Source organism: Seriola aureovittata, chromosome 18 (genome assembly GCF_021018895.1).
Source record: "Seriola aureovittata isolate HTS-2021-v1 ecotype China chromosome 18, ASM2101889v1, whole genome shotgun sequence".
NCBI lineage: Eukaryota > Metazoa > Chordata > Actinopteri > Carangiformes > Carangidae > Seriola > Seriola aureovittata.
Window position 1 is genome coordinate 6,221,203 of NC_079381.1, and position 18,041 is coordinate 6,239,243.

Here is an 18,041-nt window from a genome sequence, read left to right on the forward strand (position 1 = left end):
CCTCCTCCTCCTCCTCCTCCTCTTCCTCCCCCACCCCCCCCCCCTTCCCCTTCACATGCTGTGTCGACCCCCTTCTGAACACTTTGGTCTGAGCGATGGACATGATGGTGGATGAGAAGCACCGCAGGAAATGTGATAGATCCCTATAGTGTGGCACACAGGCGTTGTCAGGCTGTTATTCTGCCAATTATTCCAATTTCACCCTGGATGTCACTAGCTCTTATACCCACAGTAATACTTTCTCACAGCCTCATTCTAGGGAGGATAATAGCAGTTTTGACTTCATTAAACAGAGTGGGAACCTTTCGCGCAGTCAAAGCGCCACACAAGCCTTTCTCTGTGCCTTAATGGGGAAAAAATGACTTGAAAATTTACCTGCTTTTAATGCGAATGCTTCAGAAAGTGATGTTGAACGCACTGCAGAGCATTTCTGTCACGTGTGTGTGTGTGTGTGTGTGTGTGTGTGTGTGTGTGTGTGTGTGTGTGTGTGTGTGTGTGTGTGTGTGTGTGTGTGTGTGTGTGTGTGTGTGTGTGTGTGTGTGTGTGTGTGTGTGTGTGCGTGTGTGTGCGTGTGTGTGTATGGATTCACCTCAGAGATGATGAGGAGGATATCTTTTGTTTTTTTCCTATTACATGTAATTTTTGGAAATCATCTTCTAGAAACTGTGACGACATTAACAAATAATGCACCTTTTTAAAGAAGTTTGGAAATAATCTGCCCAGTGGGGACTTAAGTACTTAATCACGGCAGGACTGTCGAAGGCAGATATCAGAAACATTATTTCTGTAAATCCTTCAAACACAGCTGAGGAGCTCATACGTGGTCTTGGAGTGGTTACAGATTCCTGCCTTTTCGCTCTTAAAGCTCTCTGCACACTTTTTTTTTTTGCCATTAATGCTATGTATCCTTCCAGGCTGTGCTACTTCCTTTCATTTCTAACTGTCAGCGTGTGTGTGTGTGAGCATTGTGCTTTTTTTTCTCAGTATCCAGGATGGACCTTGACACCGGAGGGTTCATTATTCATGGCCACAGTCAATGACGATGCCGCAGGCGTGTACGCGTGTACTCCATACAACAGCTACGGCAGCATGGGTTCATCTGGCCCAACCAGCGTGATTCTACAGGTTCGTGAGACCTCGAGGCCACCCGGGTCACCCAGCGGAGCGATACCACACATAACATGAAGTCATTTAAAATACCTATTGTAAGGCAGACTACATTTCCTGCATTGTTAACGACAAATTGTTGGTCAGTCGTGCCACGGCAGCTCAGAAACTGCCGCTGAATCTGTCCACCCAGTTCAGCTAAAATGTCTCTCTACACCCCTGTGTATTTTAATTAACCACCGCTGCATCTGTCACAGCGAATTAAAAACTTAGCGGAAACGACATTTTATTGACCTTTTCACTCTGACGTGTGAGCCCTCTGGCATTAATGGGAGTCAACTCAGACTCACTACAATGGCAGCACTATTTGGGAGTTAATTGTGTGGCTAATCCTTTTGTTATTAAGATAATCTTGTCCAAAGCGGCAGTAATCCAGTCTTAAAATCCATTGTTGGCATTGCTGCAATCTCCTTGATTCAGCTATATTGTTTTGGCAATTCACAGGACCCCCCAACATTCAGCGTCACTCCAGAGAGGCAGTACACACAGGAGGCTGGAAGGACCCTGCTCATTCCCTGTCAAGGAAACGAGGACCCGACAATTAAAGTGACATGGAGCAAGGTAAATAACCCAGTACAGGTTATTCGATGTGTTTATGTTTCTATTGAAGCTTATTGTACAACGAGCTAATTTGAAAATCTTCTGTGCATGTAATGGCTACAGTATATAACACAAACGTACGCATTAACATGCAGTAGGTACAAGAACAAATGCCTATAGAAATGTCTAAATACTAAAGCATATGGTGTAATCCAGATGTAACTAGATACATTTTTATAAATTTTATGGGCGATCGTTTCTGCAGAACTCATCCACCCTTGACCTCCTTAAAGCAGAATAAAGAATATATTTTCCAAGTTTTCCAAGGCCACTGCACTTAGCTGTTAGGTAGTGGGTCGTAGTAGCTAGCAGAGCGGTAGCACGTAAGTGTGTGGCAGTTGGCGAAAGCTTTGTGTTGATTTCCAAAGGAGCGAGGTTTAGGTCTAACTTCGCTCATTTTTTCATTCATCACACAAGAATTGAATCAAATCCCTGTCATTATTATCACCATTATATGCCCCTGCCCGCCCGAACCTGAAACTTTCAATCACAGGAACGGCAAACAACACTCGTTCAGCCTGGGTGTAGTTACTCTTTGAAGGAAAATTCTGTTTGAGCTGCTACGTCCTCTGTGCACAACTTGTGCAGTTGGGCGGAGGTCAAAACTAAATCAGATCACATCTGGCGAGACTCCAGCGTGCTGATGAGTGTGTTCAGAAGTGTAATCTTTGCATGGAGGTCAGCGCAGGGATGTTTGCTCCTCCACATAGGTTTTGGTGAGCACTTACTGCTAGAAGTCAATACTTTAAAAGGCAAACAGTCTTAGCTTGAATGGCCTTCCTTTACCAAGTAGAAAATGCATTCTCTCACACAAGCACATGCACGCTCTGTGGACCAGATTAACTGATTGTATAACGAGCGAGGGTAAAAATCGAAAATGTGCATTAAGTGTGAATGGATCTCTGTCAGCACAGAATCAAAAACAAGACACTGTCCCAAATACTTTCTGACTGCACTGTGTAAAATCTATATCACTGTCAATACACTGCCAGATACTGATAATGATTATTGAACTGTAATGAGAAACCTTTTTAATCCATAAATCAATCATGCTTTCCTAATTGATCCCACTATAACCAGTTGTGAACTGATTGGCTGGTTAAACTGGGTTGATGTAATTGGTCGTTGAAGCTGGTCTCAGTTAGATTATTAGATGTGGACAGTTAATTGAACTTGATGGATAAGAGCTCCATTATACTGGCAATTTAAAAACTTTGATTATTTTGTACGGACTGTGTATTGAAACAGATGACGAGAGTTTTGTTCCCTCTGCGGTCTTTGTGTGTCTGGTAGGTCGACTTGGCTCGTCGCATCTCTTACTCCATAGAACCCAACGGCTCTCTGCTGCTGCAGCCGCTCACCAAGGACCACCAGGGGGCGTGGGAGTGCAGCGCCGCTAACCGCGTAGCCTCGGCGAAGGCCATCACACAAGTCTTTGTCCTGGGTGAGTGAGCTATCTGAGAATGCTGTAATGTAAAAAGTGTGTTCCGCTATTACGTGAGCAGTCTACATTTTTATTTTGTTTGTATTGTTTTCTGTAAACCCCTTATTACAGCCAGCACAGGACGGATGCCTGTGCCTCCACTCCGCCTCCGACGGATAAATGTGGCACATCTAGAGATGGCCTCTAAACTTTAGTGGTATCAGGTAGTTGAAGTGCTGGCTGATTTCCATCAACTCCTCTCCGTTCCCTCCATTACAGGAACCAGTCCCCATGCGGCTACCTCTCTGTCCGTCTCTCCAGGGGTGAAGCAGGCCAACTTATCCTGGGAGGCAGGCTTTGATGGAGGATCAGCACAGACATTTTCAGTTTGGTGGGTGTAAAGCCTCCCACTTTCTTCTCGGGCTGTAACCATGGCAGCCATCGACAACGCTGGTATTACTCTATTGATCTCCAGGATGAGGAATTCATTTATCTGTTATCACTTCTTGGCAGCTACAATAAAAAACGCTGCTGCAGAGCATAGCTTTATAATGCAGTGGCCACGCTAGTTCAATAGGAGGTTACTGGCAAAACAGAACGTAAGACATTTGTTTTGTTGTGAATCAGGGCTTTTACAATAGATTGGCTTAGAGAACACAGTGTTTTAGATAAGCCTGTGATGAATTTAAAAGAGAGTGATGGACAGAATAAAAGGAATGTAAAACTACAGCCAGCTGGATAACAACTAACCAGAGAGCTACTGTTAGAGTTGTATTCTCTTTTCAAAACATGAGCGCAGTATCACAGTTATAATGCATGGACATGAGGTTATTTTAGTTCAATTAAGTTTAAAAAAAAAAAAAAAAAAAAAAAGAGCTAGGATTCAAAATTCTAAATCGAATAAAAAACTATATTTAGATTATCATGTTTTTTTGATGTCAAAGAATGGCATGGTGATGACATGCAGGAACCTTCTACTAATGCTCGTCTTAATCACATTGTAACCTGCGAGTGCTACATCAGATGAATATGATATGAGCTTTCTTAATCCCTGAGAGGGAACTGGGTCATCGCTGCAGCAAAGGAGCAGCATGGAAAATAAATATAAATTACATCAAAAAACATGAAAATAGATCAGAATAACAGTATAAACAAACCTTCTAAAGTCACAGCTACTCGTCGCTCTGACAGCCTGACACGTTACGGCCGAAGATTAAGAAGTGAACACACTCTCTCTGTTGTGAGAAACAAAAAAAAACCCACTGCAAACACTTTTGCTTTTTCTGCGCTGTGTCAACTCTAACAGGATGAAGATTGAATGTTTTTCAACTGCAGGCTAATAACCATAGCAGATAGGTCTCGTTAGAACATTGTGTCTTTCCACAAATTAAATTTTTAACAATCACGCTTTTTGTTTTACAGCTGTGAAAGCTCTATGGCCAAGTGCTCACAACATATAGTTGAAAAATCAATTGCTACAGACCAAAATAGAAAAACACCCACACATTTCTTATTTTTTATTCTTAGGAAGTGAAGTCTGCTCTTGTCTTTTGCTTTATAAAAATGACCTGCTTTATGCGCCACAATAACATACAGTATTTATGCTTAATTCAAATTTCAGAGTCTGCAAAAGAGAAGCACCTAACAATTAGCTGCACCATGTAACATTTTGTCTTCTCATAAAGAGCGCACCTTTTCTGTTGACCTGAAGCCATCATAATGTAATGCTCTGTATAAAATAGATGTATAGAACCTCAGCTTGGATAGGAGCATGAAAATCACCATAATTGGAGTTGCATAGCAGGGACACATCAGTGTCTCTGCCACAAGATCTGGAGATGATGATGAGTATGAATGATTAATGAAACCTACTTTTCTGTCATGTTTCATAAAACCAGACTCCCAGAATTCCGCACCGCTCTTTTGTTCTCACTTCTTTTTCTCTCGGTCTCGTCTCTCTCCCTCTGCAGGGTGAAGAAGCTTTCAGTGAGTGATAATGATGCCAAGCAGGACTGGTTCTCTGTGCCTGTGCCCCTGTCCTCCGGCACCAGGCTGCAGGTGACAGGCCTGTCTCCTGCCACCGAATACCAGTTCAGCATCCTGTCGCAGAATAAAATGGGCACAGGACCCTTCAGCGAGATCGTCACCTCACGGACTTTGGGTCAGTACCATCCCCCAGAAGCTGTTTCTGAAAGCCAGCTGCCGATTTGCAAAATACTCACTGAGGTCCAAAGTTTAAAAAATCAAATGTTGTATTTTTCCTTTTTTTTTTATTACCAGTGAACAGTGTACAAAACATTCAGCTTAGCAGACTTTTCATCCTTTAGCTGGTGCTGAGTGTCTTTTTCATCAGTGACAAATATTGCCAGAAGCAGATTATATCAGCAGTGGCTAGTTAAAGTGAATTTCCATGAGAAACTTGCCCAAAGGTCAACATGGAACTTTATATGTCTCTTTATCCAATGATGTCGAGCAGATACAAAACGATACAGATACAAGAACAAGAATTAAAACAAACATATAAATACAATTAATGAATAATCAATTAAAATAGGTGCAAACAGAAGTTAAAATGTTTGAGATTAAGGATTTAAATGCACAGTATATAACTTTTGCTGGTTGGGGTCAAGAAACAGCGCGGAATCATGGGAGTTGTTGTCTTCACAGCCATTACTGTCAGCTTCTACCGCTTTTAGATTATTTCATTGTCAGGTTTTTACCAGGTGCTGAATTATCCACAGAGGTATCATTTTGTCCATAACTAACGGACCAGGGGATTTAAACTGGTAGAAACAACAAGTAAAGCAGTTTCACTTTAAAAATCTGTGATTCACCGACGCTCTTCGTTGACACAGGACGTATCGGAGTGGATGGGAACTGAGCTGTCTAACGTTTGGGTGACTTTTTTCTCTGATAACTTAAGATCCAGACATGTGTTAAGATGTAAAAGTGTAAAGATGTAAAGACCAAGGTGTAAAAAGCGTATTTTAAAACTGGATAAAAGTCAATTTTGAGCTTCAGGCTGGAAACCATACCGCTGATTTATGCACATAGGGGATATGATGTAATTTACCAAATGAAAATGAAAGCGGAGCACTACCATGATTAAAATCACGTATTTCTCTAGGTGTGAGAATTGCTGGAAACCTTTGGGATAATGTGAGTGCACAACTCAAACAAAAAATATAACCCAGTTCTAGTCATTTTTAGACATTTTAATGTGGAAAAGTTTCATATTATAACTTTAAAATGACCAAAAAGTACCAACAAATTAATTTTTAAAGTGGTGAGTTCCAGGTGGATGGTGCAAAGAAGGCAAAAGCTGCTCTGCCAAGCTCAGTATGAACTCGAGGGACATGGAGCGTAAGCCAGTCATTAGTCCTGGTGTAATGTGGTCCAGTGAACCAAACCAGCAGGGAAGTAATATATGAAGGCAGCTTTCCAATAAGGGCCTTGTAAATAAACAAATACATATGCAAATCACGCCTCTCAGAGAGAGAGAGAGAGAGAGAGAGAGAGAGAGAGAACCAGCCAACCTTTTTGTACAGGATGCAATGATGAGTGTTTTAAGCATCACCGGTAATGAACTCTAGTGCAGAATGGTAGACGGCATCGAGAGGCTTTAGTGATGCTGATGAAAAAGAGTTGCCTCAACAAGTGTTTTTCTACAATGCAATGGGAAGCAGGAGTTAATGCTATAGAAAAAAAGCCAATATTTGGCCTTAGTTTTACACACTAAATATGATAGATGATTTCCTTCGCATCAATCCAAATGCCAAGGTACTTTGCTGTTGTGTGTTAAATATGCAAGCTAGAAGCCAATGTGGGTACTCAGCCAAAGATACTTTGTTTTGCGAAGGAAGAACCTCTCTTTAACACCTCACTACAATCACAGCTGTGTTTTTTTTTTTTGCAGTTCAGTCCGCCTCAAGGACTTAACTCCAAACACAAACCTAGCTAACGACGTGGCTGTAGGGATGGCGATATCGGTCTGTCAGCTGTTCTGTTCACCACTTTGGTGCAAAAGGAAATCTCTCAGCAACTGCCAGCCGTGCAAAAAGAAATTAGATCCAGACATTCACGTACCCGTGTAGAAGAACTGACATAACTCTAACAATCCTCTGATTATACATCAGGCGACTCAAACCGCCGCCTAAGTGCAGCCTGACAGAGCTGATAGTGTGACCGTAGACCCGTAGAATTGTTTGACCTGTTGTCCGGCAGTGAGTTTTATCCTCAAATGTATTTTTGCAGTCTTCACGGAATGATGAAATTATCCTCCAGCACAAAAATCAACATTTCAATCCAATATTACCAAACGCCGGTGCAACTGTGCACTTCTTATCTGAATGTACAGCACTTTTTTTGTTGTTGTTGTTGTTGTTGTTGTTTTGTTTAATCCTTTGCTTCAGCCCGTGGCAGGTCAGGTCAGTGGAAATGTTGTTGTGAGTTAAATGTTGCTTTTGCCCCTGGAAATATTAGACCGTTGCGAGCAGGGAGCAGACATCTGGGAGACATTTGAGAGGTCATAAAAAACACCTTTGATGATGCAACCTATTGCTGGATAAGAGATAAAAAAAAAAAAATTGTTTTCCTCAAAAGGTTTGTATTGGGAATCATCCTGTCAATTTCAGTACTTGGAATCTCCCAAATAAATATTTACATGTTGGTGTACTGTATAACTACAATAGTAACTAACCTCCTGGCTCATTACCGTTACAACATGTTTGCCTCTGCGGTTTTAAACAGACCGAACTGGACAGTGAGCTGTCTGTTATCTTAGTCCTGATTCCCTCTCACTCTCAAGGTTGAACATTTGTGACAGCAGCAATTTTCATCCTCTGTAATTTAATTTTTCCCCCAGAACGTATCTGGCAGATCCACTGAAGGTCTTTCTATTTCCCCCCCCCCCCCTCTGCATCAGATCCTCCTCTGAAGAGAAGTAAACTAAAGCCTCCTGCATCGCTGTCAGCTAATCAGGGCTCAGCAGGAGTTGTTCTGCAATGGTCCCCTCCTGAAGCCCACCACCCTCCCATCACACGCTTTGTTCTTCAGTCCCGCACCCAGCAAGGGGAGTGGTTTAATTTGGTGGAGGACATCAGTGCCAACAGTAGCGAGATAGTCGTTCCGGGTCTGCACAAGGTAACAAGCCAGTCGCACGGCTCCCTCTGAGACTAATCAGTCCACGCTGCTTGTCGAATGCCTTGGAGATTTTTATCTAGGCTATACCTCCATGTACACTTCTCAGTTATGCACACTACATGGCAGCCATCACTTTTCTGTCGTCTTTCAATCTGTGTGCGCTGCCTTTTCTTCCTTCTGCTCCTTTCATCCTCCCTTTTCTCTCCTATATAGGGCTACTCGAATTCAAATCAACTTCATTAGCATTGCAGACACAGTCCCGTGTTGACAAAGTGTGGCTTCTTCCTCTGTCCTCCCCACTCCGCGTGTGTGTGTGTGTGTGTGTGTGTGTGTGTCTGTGTGTGTGTGTGTGGATGCTGCTCTCAGGACTGTGTGTACGAGCTGCGGCTGCTATCTCGACGCGGGGAGTTGCTGAGCGAGCCCAGTCCATCAGTCAATGTCTCCACCATGGGTAGGTGTTCAAGAGCAACCTTGCCCCCTTCGCATTCTCGCCCCACCCTCTTGTTTCAACCCGTCCTCCTCCTCTCAGTCTGCTTTTCTAACTCTTTACTCTCTTTCTTCATTCCTTCCCCCCGTCCCTCTGTTCCCCGTGTTAGACCAAAATTAGAGCAGGGCCCCAGGGAACGCTGTCCATTAGAAGCCAGAATGATAGAAATAGCTCCACTAATAACTTCTCAAAAGAGTTAGCGATAGAATTTATACTGGTCTTTTCTGATTCTTATGTGAATGTGACATGAATGTGAATCAGATATGGTAGTCATCGTACACTTGCTGTTACCCAATGGCTGTCACAACAGTGCGAGCCATAGATTGATTATTATTTAACATAGCTCTAGTGGTAATCAGCCAGATATCTCGCGAAGCACATTATGCAAAACCAACCAGTTTAAGTTTTGACAGGGATGTAGATTGATATTTACAGTTTTAAGTGGATCTAATCTCCAAACTCCGCAGCAATCTTTTATGAGTTTCTTTCTTTGTGATTGTATTGTAATTGTAACACACTGATGCAAGTGTATACTTGTACTGAAGGTCAGACAGTATGATCAGATGCTTTAAAATGAAAGAACGAAAAAAAAAAATTTATTAAATGAAAAGTTTTAATTTAAATTTAGAAATTATGATTAGAGATTCAATTTAAATGTCTGAAACATTTTTAAATAAATACGAAAGGTCAACTTTATTTTGCATAGGCAAATTTTACATTAAAAATTAGGAATATATAAAAAAATAAAAAATGTTTTAACATAATGTAGCATTTGCAAAATATTTTTTTAATTTATTAATTATAAAAATAATAAAGCTTACAAATTTGTAAAGGAAAAAGAACTTAACTTTGCTGTCTTGTGTTTTATCTTGTTCAAGTGTATGTTACCATTATGGCAAACAACTGCAGTTTTTCTTTTATTAAATTATTTGTAGTTTTTTTATGGTTATGGCTGACTCTGCAGTCTTTTTTTTTTTTTTACTAACATATATCACTGATGAAATGATGTCACAGGGATGGAGATCTACCCCAGCACATCCCGACTCCTGGAGTTTGTCCCGGAGCCATTACTGGCCGGCGTGCTGGGCGGGGTCGGCTTCATGTGCTTGGCACTGGTCTTGCTGCTGGGGTCCGCCTGTGTCATCAGCCACAAGAGGGACCAGCGTCGCAGGAGGAAGAAGGATGGTAAAATGCCCCTCACTCCAGAGACTCAGCAGACACTCACTTTGATGAACTGCATCATGAATATCATCATTTATTCAATAAAATATTGAAGGCACTTTCAATCCATTATATAAATCATACCCTACTGCATGGATTTGGCGCTCCTCTTGTCCCCTGCTCGTCCATTCAGTTGTAAAAGTTATTGATGTCATTTACATTACTTGCTAATTAGGGTAATTTCTCATTAGGGACTGATAAATGTAAGTGTAATTAACTTTTTGGACAAGCCTGGGTGCCTTGGGCCCTTTAATGGGCTCTTATTGGGGTTGATTATGTTTTTACTTCTTGGTCAGTGTGGTTGTATCCTAATGAGTCAGATACCATCTTGCCCCTCTCCCTCCCTTCCAGAGCCCCCTCCAGCCATCTATAAATGCACCCCATCAATGTAAGTACCCCTTTACCATTTCATTATAATACCTACCATTGACCCTTCCCTCTGCTTCCCATACAAACTATTATATGGTGAAAATGCCAGCACCTCAGTTGTTTCCTATGTCATATCTTCTTTTTTTTCCCCCTCATCCTCATGCATTGTTGCTGCTGCTGCTGCTGTTTTGGTTTCTCTCTGTCAACCTCTCTCCCGCCCCCTCTTTCACTCTCACTCAATCTTATTTTCTCTATTTTTCTTCCTCTTACACCTTGCCCCCCCCCCCCCCTTTTCTCTCACAGAAAGACTTCAGGCACCGGGAGTCCAGACAGTGTGTTGAAGAAAAGCCTACTTCCAGCCAGCACCCTCTATCCCACCACTTCCTCTACCACCACCACCACCTCCTCCTTATCGCAGACAGACTGTTCTTCCTGTAGCACTGACAATCATCATCGGCGGAAGTCTCTTCTTTCCAACTACAGCAGGGGCCGCCTCACTAGGACAACCTCGTCTCCCATTTCTCCTTCAATTGAGTTGATCTCTAGAGGTCCAGATGGCCGCTTCACACTCCCACTGTATGACAATGACACTTTGAGCGTTCACAGCAGGAAAAGTGTAAGGTACGAACAACCAGCCGGAGTCCGGAGGTCTGTGTCACTGCACACTGGTGGGGAAGACAGGAAACAGCCGCCCTTTGTGCTCTCTGTTGATCTCCCACCTTGTAAACCCGTGGAGGTCAGTTCCACAACCGAAATCTGTGGCATGGCCCAGCACCCGCCTCATCACAATCCTTACATCTGGGATCAGAAGCCAAGTTACGACGTCTTTCCCGACCTTAGCAGTCTGTGCTCCAACAGTAGTTTGGCCACAATTCCTCATCAACGTCCAGAACTAACACCCACGTTTCCGGTGCTCCCACATATCCGATCCAGCCTAGGTCAACCGTCTACAACCGCCAGCACCCTGGTGCTGCAAATGGAGCACGAGCGCGAGCGAGGGAACCTGAGTCACTGCCTGAAGCTGGCTCAGGAGAGGGAGGCGCTGGAGAGGGAGCTCCAGTGGTACACACTGGAAAGAGGCTCTATGAGGGAAATGAAGAGGGAGCAGCCAGACTTGGAGAGGAGAGAGGCTGGTGATAATGAGTTTGTCTGGGAGTATAAGAGCAGTACTTTGCCGCACAGATACCCCCAGAGAAGTGAGAAGAGCTTTGGTCTGTCCCCAAGCCCGTTCTCTTCATCCTCTGTCCACTGGGAAGCCCATCCTCTCATCTCTCCTCCCACTCTGACCCCAGCCGGGTCTCGTTTCAGCGCGTCTTCACCTGCGAGTCCGTCTCGTTTTAAGTCCGACAGCCACCATCTCGCTCCGTCCTTCACCAACCAGACCCCCCACCAATCCCAGGAGGCAGGCGGTTTTTCCAAAGACAGATTAAATGTCCCACATGTCTCCTCAAAACACCAGAGACATGAAAGGGTAGAGGCAGCACCAGAGGGCTATAATAATTTGCCGCAATCCACAGTCTTAGAAATGCAAACGAATGATTCATGCTCTCAGGCACGAGGACAGAACAGTCTTAGTCATGGCAGCCTTTCAACGTTGACTTTCCGTGGCAATAAATACACTGAAAGCCCTAATTCGGCTCTCGATGCAGTGCCAGACTCTTCACAAGCGGAGGCATCGTTCTCCAGGCCCGCCGATGAGGACATGTGTGTGGAGATGAGTGTGGATGAGCCAGAGATGGAGATAATTCGGCCCACAAAGCCGATGCTGCACCACAGAATCGCCTCTCATGTGCAACGAGGGCGCCCGCTGAGTTGCAGAGGCCGGTATGAAGACGTGAGGAGGAGCACAAACTTTAACTTCCGTAGTCCTGCTTCTGTGGACCATATGATCAGGTTCCAGGCTTCTCCACAGCCTCCAGAACCAGAACTCCGGAGAGCTGTGGTCAGAGGCTCTAAATTCTTGGACTCTAAGCAGCGAAGTCAGAGCCTAGACTCGAGGAGACGGAATGAGAGCAGTTTTCTGACCCCCGACGCGTGGGTAGACTCGCTCAGCCAAGAGGACTGCTCTGTTGCATCGTCCTATCACCCAGACACTGTGTTCTGGGAACCCCAGAGCTTTCCTAGCAGGAAGATCTCCAAACCTCCTGCAGATTCTCCTTCTGCTACCCAAGCTGCCTCCTGCTCACATCCTGCTGTGGCCCCTTTATCTGCAAGGAGCAGTCCAGAGAGGTCCATACCAAACCCTGATGTGCCCTGCCACTACGAGCCAAGAAGAGAGGCGTCCATATTTCCAAATACCGCCAAATGGCCAATCACCTACAACCAGGAGGCCATGAGAAAGGCAGAAGGTTACTTGGAGGCCATGAAGGAAGCCTCCAGATGCTTACCCCCCGACACCAACGAGCGAGAGCTGCTGGAAGTGGAAGCAGGGGGCTATGAGGGAGTGCTAGAGTCCGGGAGCAGCTACAGCAGTTACGCCAGCAGCGGCCGAGGCAGCATGGAGCCTGCTAATGGACGCCTGTCTTTGTGTCACCTTTCCCCAACCCTCGCCGACTCACCTGAGACTATAGAGGAGAGCCAGGGGAGCACAGAGGACAAGCACAGTCACCAAATGGAACCAAGCCAAAGGTATTAAGGACATAATGAATGAGGGAAATTACGTTTTATAGAAGAAAATGTGGCGGCTTGCATTTGTAGTGCAAGAGGACCCTGTGTGGTCGATATAATGCTTTCAAACTGAGCCTAATACACATTATCTAATGTAATTTATAGTAGGAAGTAAAGAAAGTAGTATTTTCCCATTGTAATTATCTATCACATACCTAAAGTTTATTCTATCAGATTTTCAAGACAAATAAATGTTGTAACAGACTTATTCTTAAAATATTAATATCTATATTTTTGCATAAAGTGTATCTGTAAGTGCACAGGTGTCCAGTTCTGTTTGTATATCATGCTGTGATTTGAAATGCAGTGTCAGCAATGTTGAAACAATGTAAAAAGCAATTAATGCGTTCAAAATGGCTCAACAAACACTGATATATTACATGAAATGTTTATGCCGTACACATTTTCCATTACTATAGTGTCATCGAACAAACATAATATGAAGAAATATGTCTTGATAGGATGATGAAAGAAATATTAGCAAACAAACCCCAAACAATCTGCTCCGTTTTACAAAGTATTAAGCAAAAATTTAAATGTTTATTTAGAAAAAAAAAAGAAAAGCTAAGTGTATGTCTTTGGGCGAAAAGTCGCTAATGGACTTAATGTATAGTTTATTTGGAGTGCTTTGCCATTTGCAGATGTTAATGAGTGTGTGTTTGTGTGTGCATTTAACACTCAAACTGTGTCTGTATTTGGTACTAAGTGATATTTTGTGACCTCTCCAGGAGAAAGGCCTCTGTTGATGAGAATTATGAGTGGGATGCTGCTGATATCTACTCGCAGCCTGGAGACCGTGATGGTGAGGATTTTTTCTTTTCTAAGTAAATAGTATGCACTTCACATTTTGGTCCAAACGCCGGTTAAATAAAATAGGTGAATTTGTCATCTGCTTAGAATAACTAATCGAGGTAATGTGATGCAGTGTTGAAGCTAAATGGAGCGATTGTTCACTGCTCATCAAATGCTTTCTTCAGTTGAGTAGACACATCCTCACCGTTTAACCTGCAGGGATGCCATGCTCTTTAATGGATGAGGATGCGAGTAGGGATACTGCAGGTAATTGGACAGGGATGTGGCAACTGATGAAGGGACATTGTATGAAAAGAAAAACTTCTAAGAGGCTCAAGGAACAAGCAAGTTCCGCCTTTTAGTTGTGTACGTTGGAGCGAAATACTGTCATTGAACAATCACAACCAAATATTTGCAGGAACTATGGGACCACATGTGTGTTTGCACCACATCTAAAGAACCGTTGAAGATGATTAAAATTTGTGGATGACAAATAAAAATGTATTGCAGCATTACAGCTTCGTAGCTCTAAGATGTTTGAGAGGAGACTGTTAAAATGTTTTTTTGGTTATTTATATCAAAATATCAAAGTTTTATTTCTTGTTTAGTCTAGATCGATTCATCCTCTGTTTAGACCAATCAGGAAGCTGATTTTGTTTTTAATATTAATACAAATTACAATAAAAGTCCACCTCTTATGCTAATATTGCAGCAAGTCCTGCAAGTAAAAGTAAATATACGTTGATTGTAACGGCTTTTTCACTCGCCCCCTTCGAGGGGAGAACATTTGCCTGCTTCCTCCAAAACTGTTAGAAATCACGGATGAAAAATAAATGTGTTTTATGATGTGACAACACTCTTTAGGGAAACATTTTCAAATCCTGTGACCACCATCATCTTGGTTACAATAATTACTTTTTTAAGGTTATGGAACGATTTTGGTCATGGTCAAAAAAAAGAAAACCAAAATGTCAATTGCTTTAAAATGAAAAAAAAAAAACCATGTTAAAGTATGACGTTTTGTTCACGTACCTTGACCTTCTCCCCACGCAGACTGTATGATAGCAGTATAATAACAATCGAACATAAATGTGTCTGCGGGACTTGCTGAAATGAAGTCGGACATTCTCAATATTGATACTAGTCACCCAGCGCTTCCCCTTTATTTGTGCAAGAACTTGTACACAAGTTGTAGCAGCTGCAGGGTTTGTGTTGCACCAGTGAGGGATGTAAAGCGCTAAAAACTCTGCCCCGGCACTTGCTGACACATCAGAATGAACAGAGGAGACCCGGAGCAGAGACACCAGCTATTAAGGATTAGGAGCAGATTTTAGTCGTTGGCCTCTCTGCACAAAATGCAAGTTAATGTTCATGATTTCCTGAAAGGGTATCTGGGCAGCTGGAAAAATTGTAGGTGCAAATTTATATTGAAACTAGTGGGGGTTATGTATCTTGCCATAATTTTTTAATAAGTGTCAATTTTCATATAAGAAGTGTAGACTTAAATTCAGGGGCTTGCAGTGATAGTGTAGTGTGCATGGCAGAGAGCAATATTTAACAGCAACAGGCTATTACAGGAACCCTCAGCAATTTTGGTCTCAAATAGGTGACATTTGTTACTATAATTTCGAGAACAAATTAAAAGAAAGGTCATACATGTTTTCACTCTTTGGCTCCTCGGAATTAACTTGCAAGCCAGCCTGCATTTGCAAGCCAGTATTTAATATCCTACCCTTAACCTGTGCGATACAAATCTGTGGGAGTTCAGGATGGAGGGGACGAGACCAACTGGGCGTAGACATTTAATGAAAGAACATCTGCGGTAAAATATCAGAAAAAGTCAAAGATAATTTCACAAGTTTCTTTTTTTTTTTTTTACCCACAGGCCTGCTTCCTTCATTGAATCTGCCGAAGCCCGCTCCATGCTGTAGCCTTCCCAGCATGCAGTGCTCCACTAAGGCACTGAAAAATTGCACTCAGCTGTCTTTGCTCTCAGGGCATCAAAGCAGCTGCTCTGCTGAGCCAGAACCAGACACTGTGCTGTTCTGACAGCGCCAGCCTTCGGCTCATCTCACTGGTGTGTCCTTTCACTTATTGACTCGCATCACAAGGCGACAAAAAGTGCATGTAGCAGAAAGTGAGTTTTTGTCTGATCGATGGTAAATTCTTTTTCAAACCCAAAAAAAAAGAAAAGAAGAAGAAGAAGTACCAAAATAGCTTTTTTTTTTTTTGCGTATTCTCTTTGGTCTCTTTATTAAGTTTCTCTTGAAAAATCATATGGGTCTCAGTAAAAATAATTCAGACACAAAATCATCCTTATGCAAAGCTTTAAAAGTTGTCTTCGCATTGTGACCAATGATCATCATCATCATCATCAGGCTTTTGGACATTTCTTCCGAGACAGTCCGCCAATCTGCCGATTACAAAGCATTTTTCTGTGCCGATGGTTGCACCACGGTCTGTGGTGAAATCTAATATGCATTCATCATCCAGGGACGACTCCTTGGCCACACGAGCAAAAAAAACATCTCTGTCATCGGCAAGTGACTGGATTAGGCTGTGGGTGATTGCGCTTTTCAATATCATCAATCACCACTGAGTTTAACAAAAGAGATGTTTATGAAACGCCAATAAATAAAGAAGATAGATAGAATATAAAAAGGTTATTTTTGCTACACTGTTACTGCTTTGCTTTCGTGTAACACTGTTCCTCAAAGTGTAATTTCCCAACAGAGATCATTATCTGCTTTTTTTTTTTTTTTTTGTCCTTAAAATACTGTGAATTTTTTTGGACTCCAAACATCTACTCAGTCTGGATGAAAGCCCAAGTTTTCTCTCCAGGCATCGTCTCCTTGTTCACTGGAGCAAGACCTCTAATTATGTTGGGTAATTGAAGAGGGTCAAGTTAACTTGTCGGGCTTGTCCTTGTTTATTTTCCATGGCCATGAGGGGAAATTTATTTTTTATTTTGACTTGAATAGACCAGTGGGTCAATTCGCTGAATGATTGCAGCTTTTGGGTTTTTTTTTTTTCTTCCAGCAACCTGCTTCACACTTACACTGCCATTCAAAAGGCACTTGGGAGATAACAGTGGTGCTTTTAAGTGGCACCAGTTGAGTGGTTAAATGGCTTCCTTGTGGGATGGTACGTCAACACATCCTCCGAGGGCTCGGGTAATAATTCAACATTATTGTCAGATTGCGAGTGCTTGGTCACATCAGTATTTATAACAGCAAACATTCAGACCAGAATATGCTCATTTCAATGGGATCCCTGTGATGGATTCACTCAGAGAGGTGCTTTATGTCGTGCTCATGTTATATTGGAGTTAATGTAATTACCAATTTCCATCATGTAAAAAGCACTGTCGTCATCATGCGAGCTTTGATTATAATTTTTTATGAAAGACCTGATATATCTGCCATTAAAGAGGCAGGCGCAAATGCTTCACGTCAACTAAGCTCCGTTGTTGTATGTGATTAAACTCAACTTTAATTGATGGGTATATTGACTATATTGCTTTGGATTTTAAACTCTACTGTAATATATAAACGCTCTTTATGTAAATTGAAATCTTTCCCATTTCCTCCATCCGTCCCATAAGACGTGTAGCATTAAATCTCGGGTGACTCCCAAATTTGTGTTGTTGACCATTTGTAAACCATCCTGACAGCGCTGACCTTTGAGGGAATTGAAAGAATAGGAGAATCCGAAATGGAAGAAGCCATCCTATTATCTGTGTTGCACCACTCACTCAGGGCAGTTTTTTTTTTTTTTTTTTGTCATACAGTAGGCGAGCTAAAAGGCAGCCAGAGAGGCGGGAGGGAAATAACACTCGCTCACACAGCTCTCAACACTCGATACAGAATCTGTGGGGGGACAATCTACCAGGGGCTGTCATACCGTTAACTAGGTGTTTGCTCCTGGAATGACAAAATCAGCCTGTTGACCACACAGCACTGTAGATGAGTGACCTACTCTGCCACAATATACACTGTATATTTAAAAAAGAGGGCTCATTAGTTACAGTTATGACCCCCACAATAAAACCCTGTTCTACTGATTTGCCACAAACAAAAACTAGCTACAGCTAACGGTAAGCCACTGCCCTGTTACTGTCACTTAACCAAACTCCCAGCACCAGCTATTTAACAAGAAAGTGCAAATGAATTT

The 18,041-nt window shown here is 42.6% G+C and overlaps 1 protein-coding gene across 1 annotated transcript in view; it reads left to right on the forward strand.

Annotated features, from left to right (window-relative positions):
* The window catches only part of igsf9a (immunoglobulin superfamily, member 9a), a 56,457-nt gene extending 38,952 nt beyond the window's left edge, over nucleotides 1-17,505 (forward strand). The window contains exons 10-21 of the mRNA XM_056403583.1: nucleotides 985-1,125; nucleotides 1,612-1,728; nucleotides 3,061-3,211; nucleotides 3,470-3,581; nucleotides 5,161-5,351; nucleotides 8,115-8,332; nucleotides 8,699-8,783; nucleotides 9,834-10,004; nucleotides 10,392-10,428; nucleotides 10,713-13,037; nucleotides 13,805-13,878; nucleotides 15,754-17,505. Coding sequence (XP_056259558.1) covers nucleotides 985-1,125; nucleotides 1,612-1,728; nucleotides 3,061-3,211; nucleotides 3,470-3,581; nucleotides 5,161-5,351; nucleotides 8,115-8,332; nucleotides 8,699-8,783; nucleotides 9,834-10,004; nucleotides 10,392-10,428; nucleotides 10,713-13,037; nucleotides 13,805-13,878; nucleotides 15,754-15,917 — 3,786 coding nt within the window. The 3' untranslated portion in view covers nucleotides 15,918-17,505. The remainder of the gene's footprint in view (nucleotides 1-984; nucleotides 1,126-1,611; nucleotides 1,729-3,060; nucleotides 3,212-3,469; nucleotides 3,582-5,160; nucleotides 5,352-8,114; nucleotides 8,333-8,698; nucleotides 8,784-9,833; nucleotides 10,005-10,391; nucleotides 10,429-10,712; nucleotides 13,038-13,804; nucleotides 13,879-15,753) is intronic.
* Nucleotides 17,506-18,041: the final 536 nt, after the last annotated feature.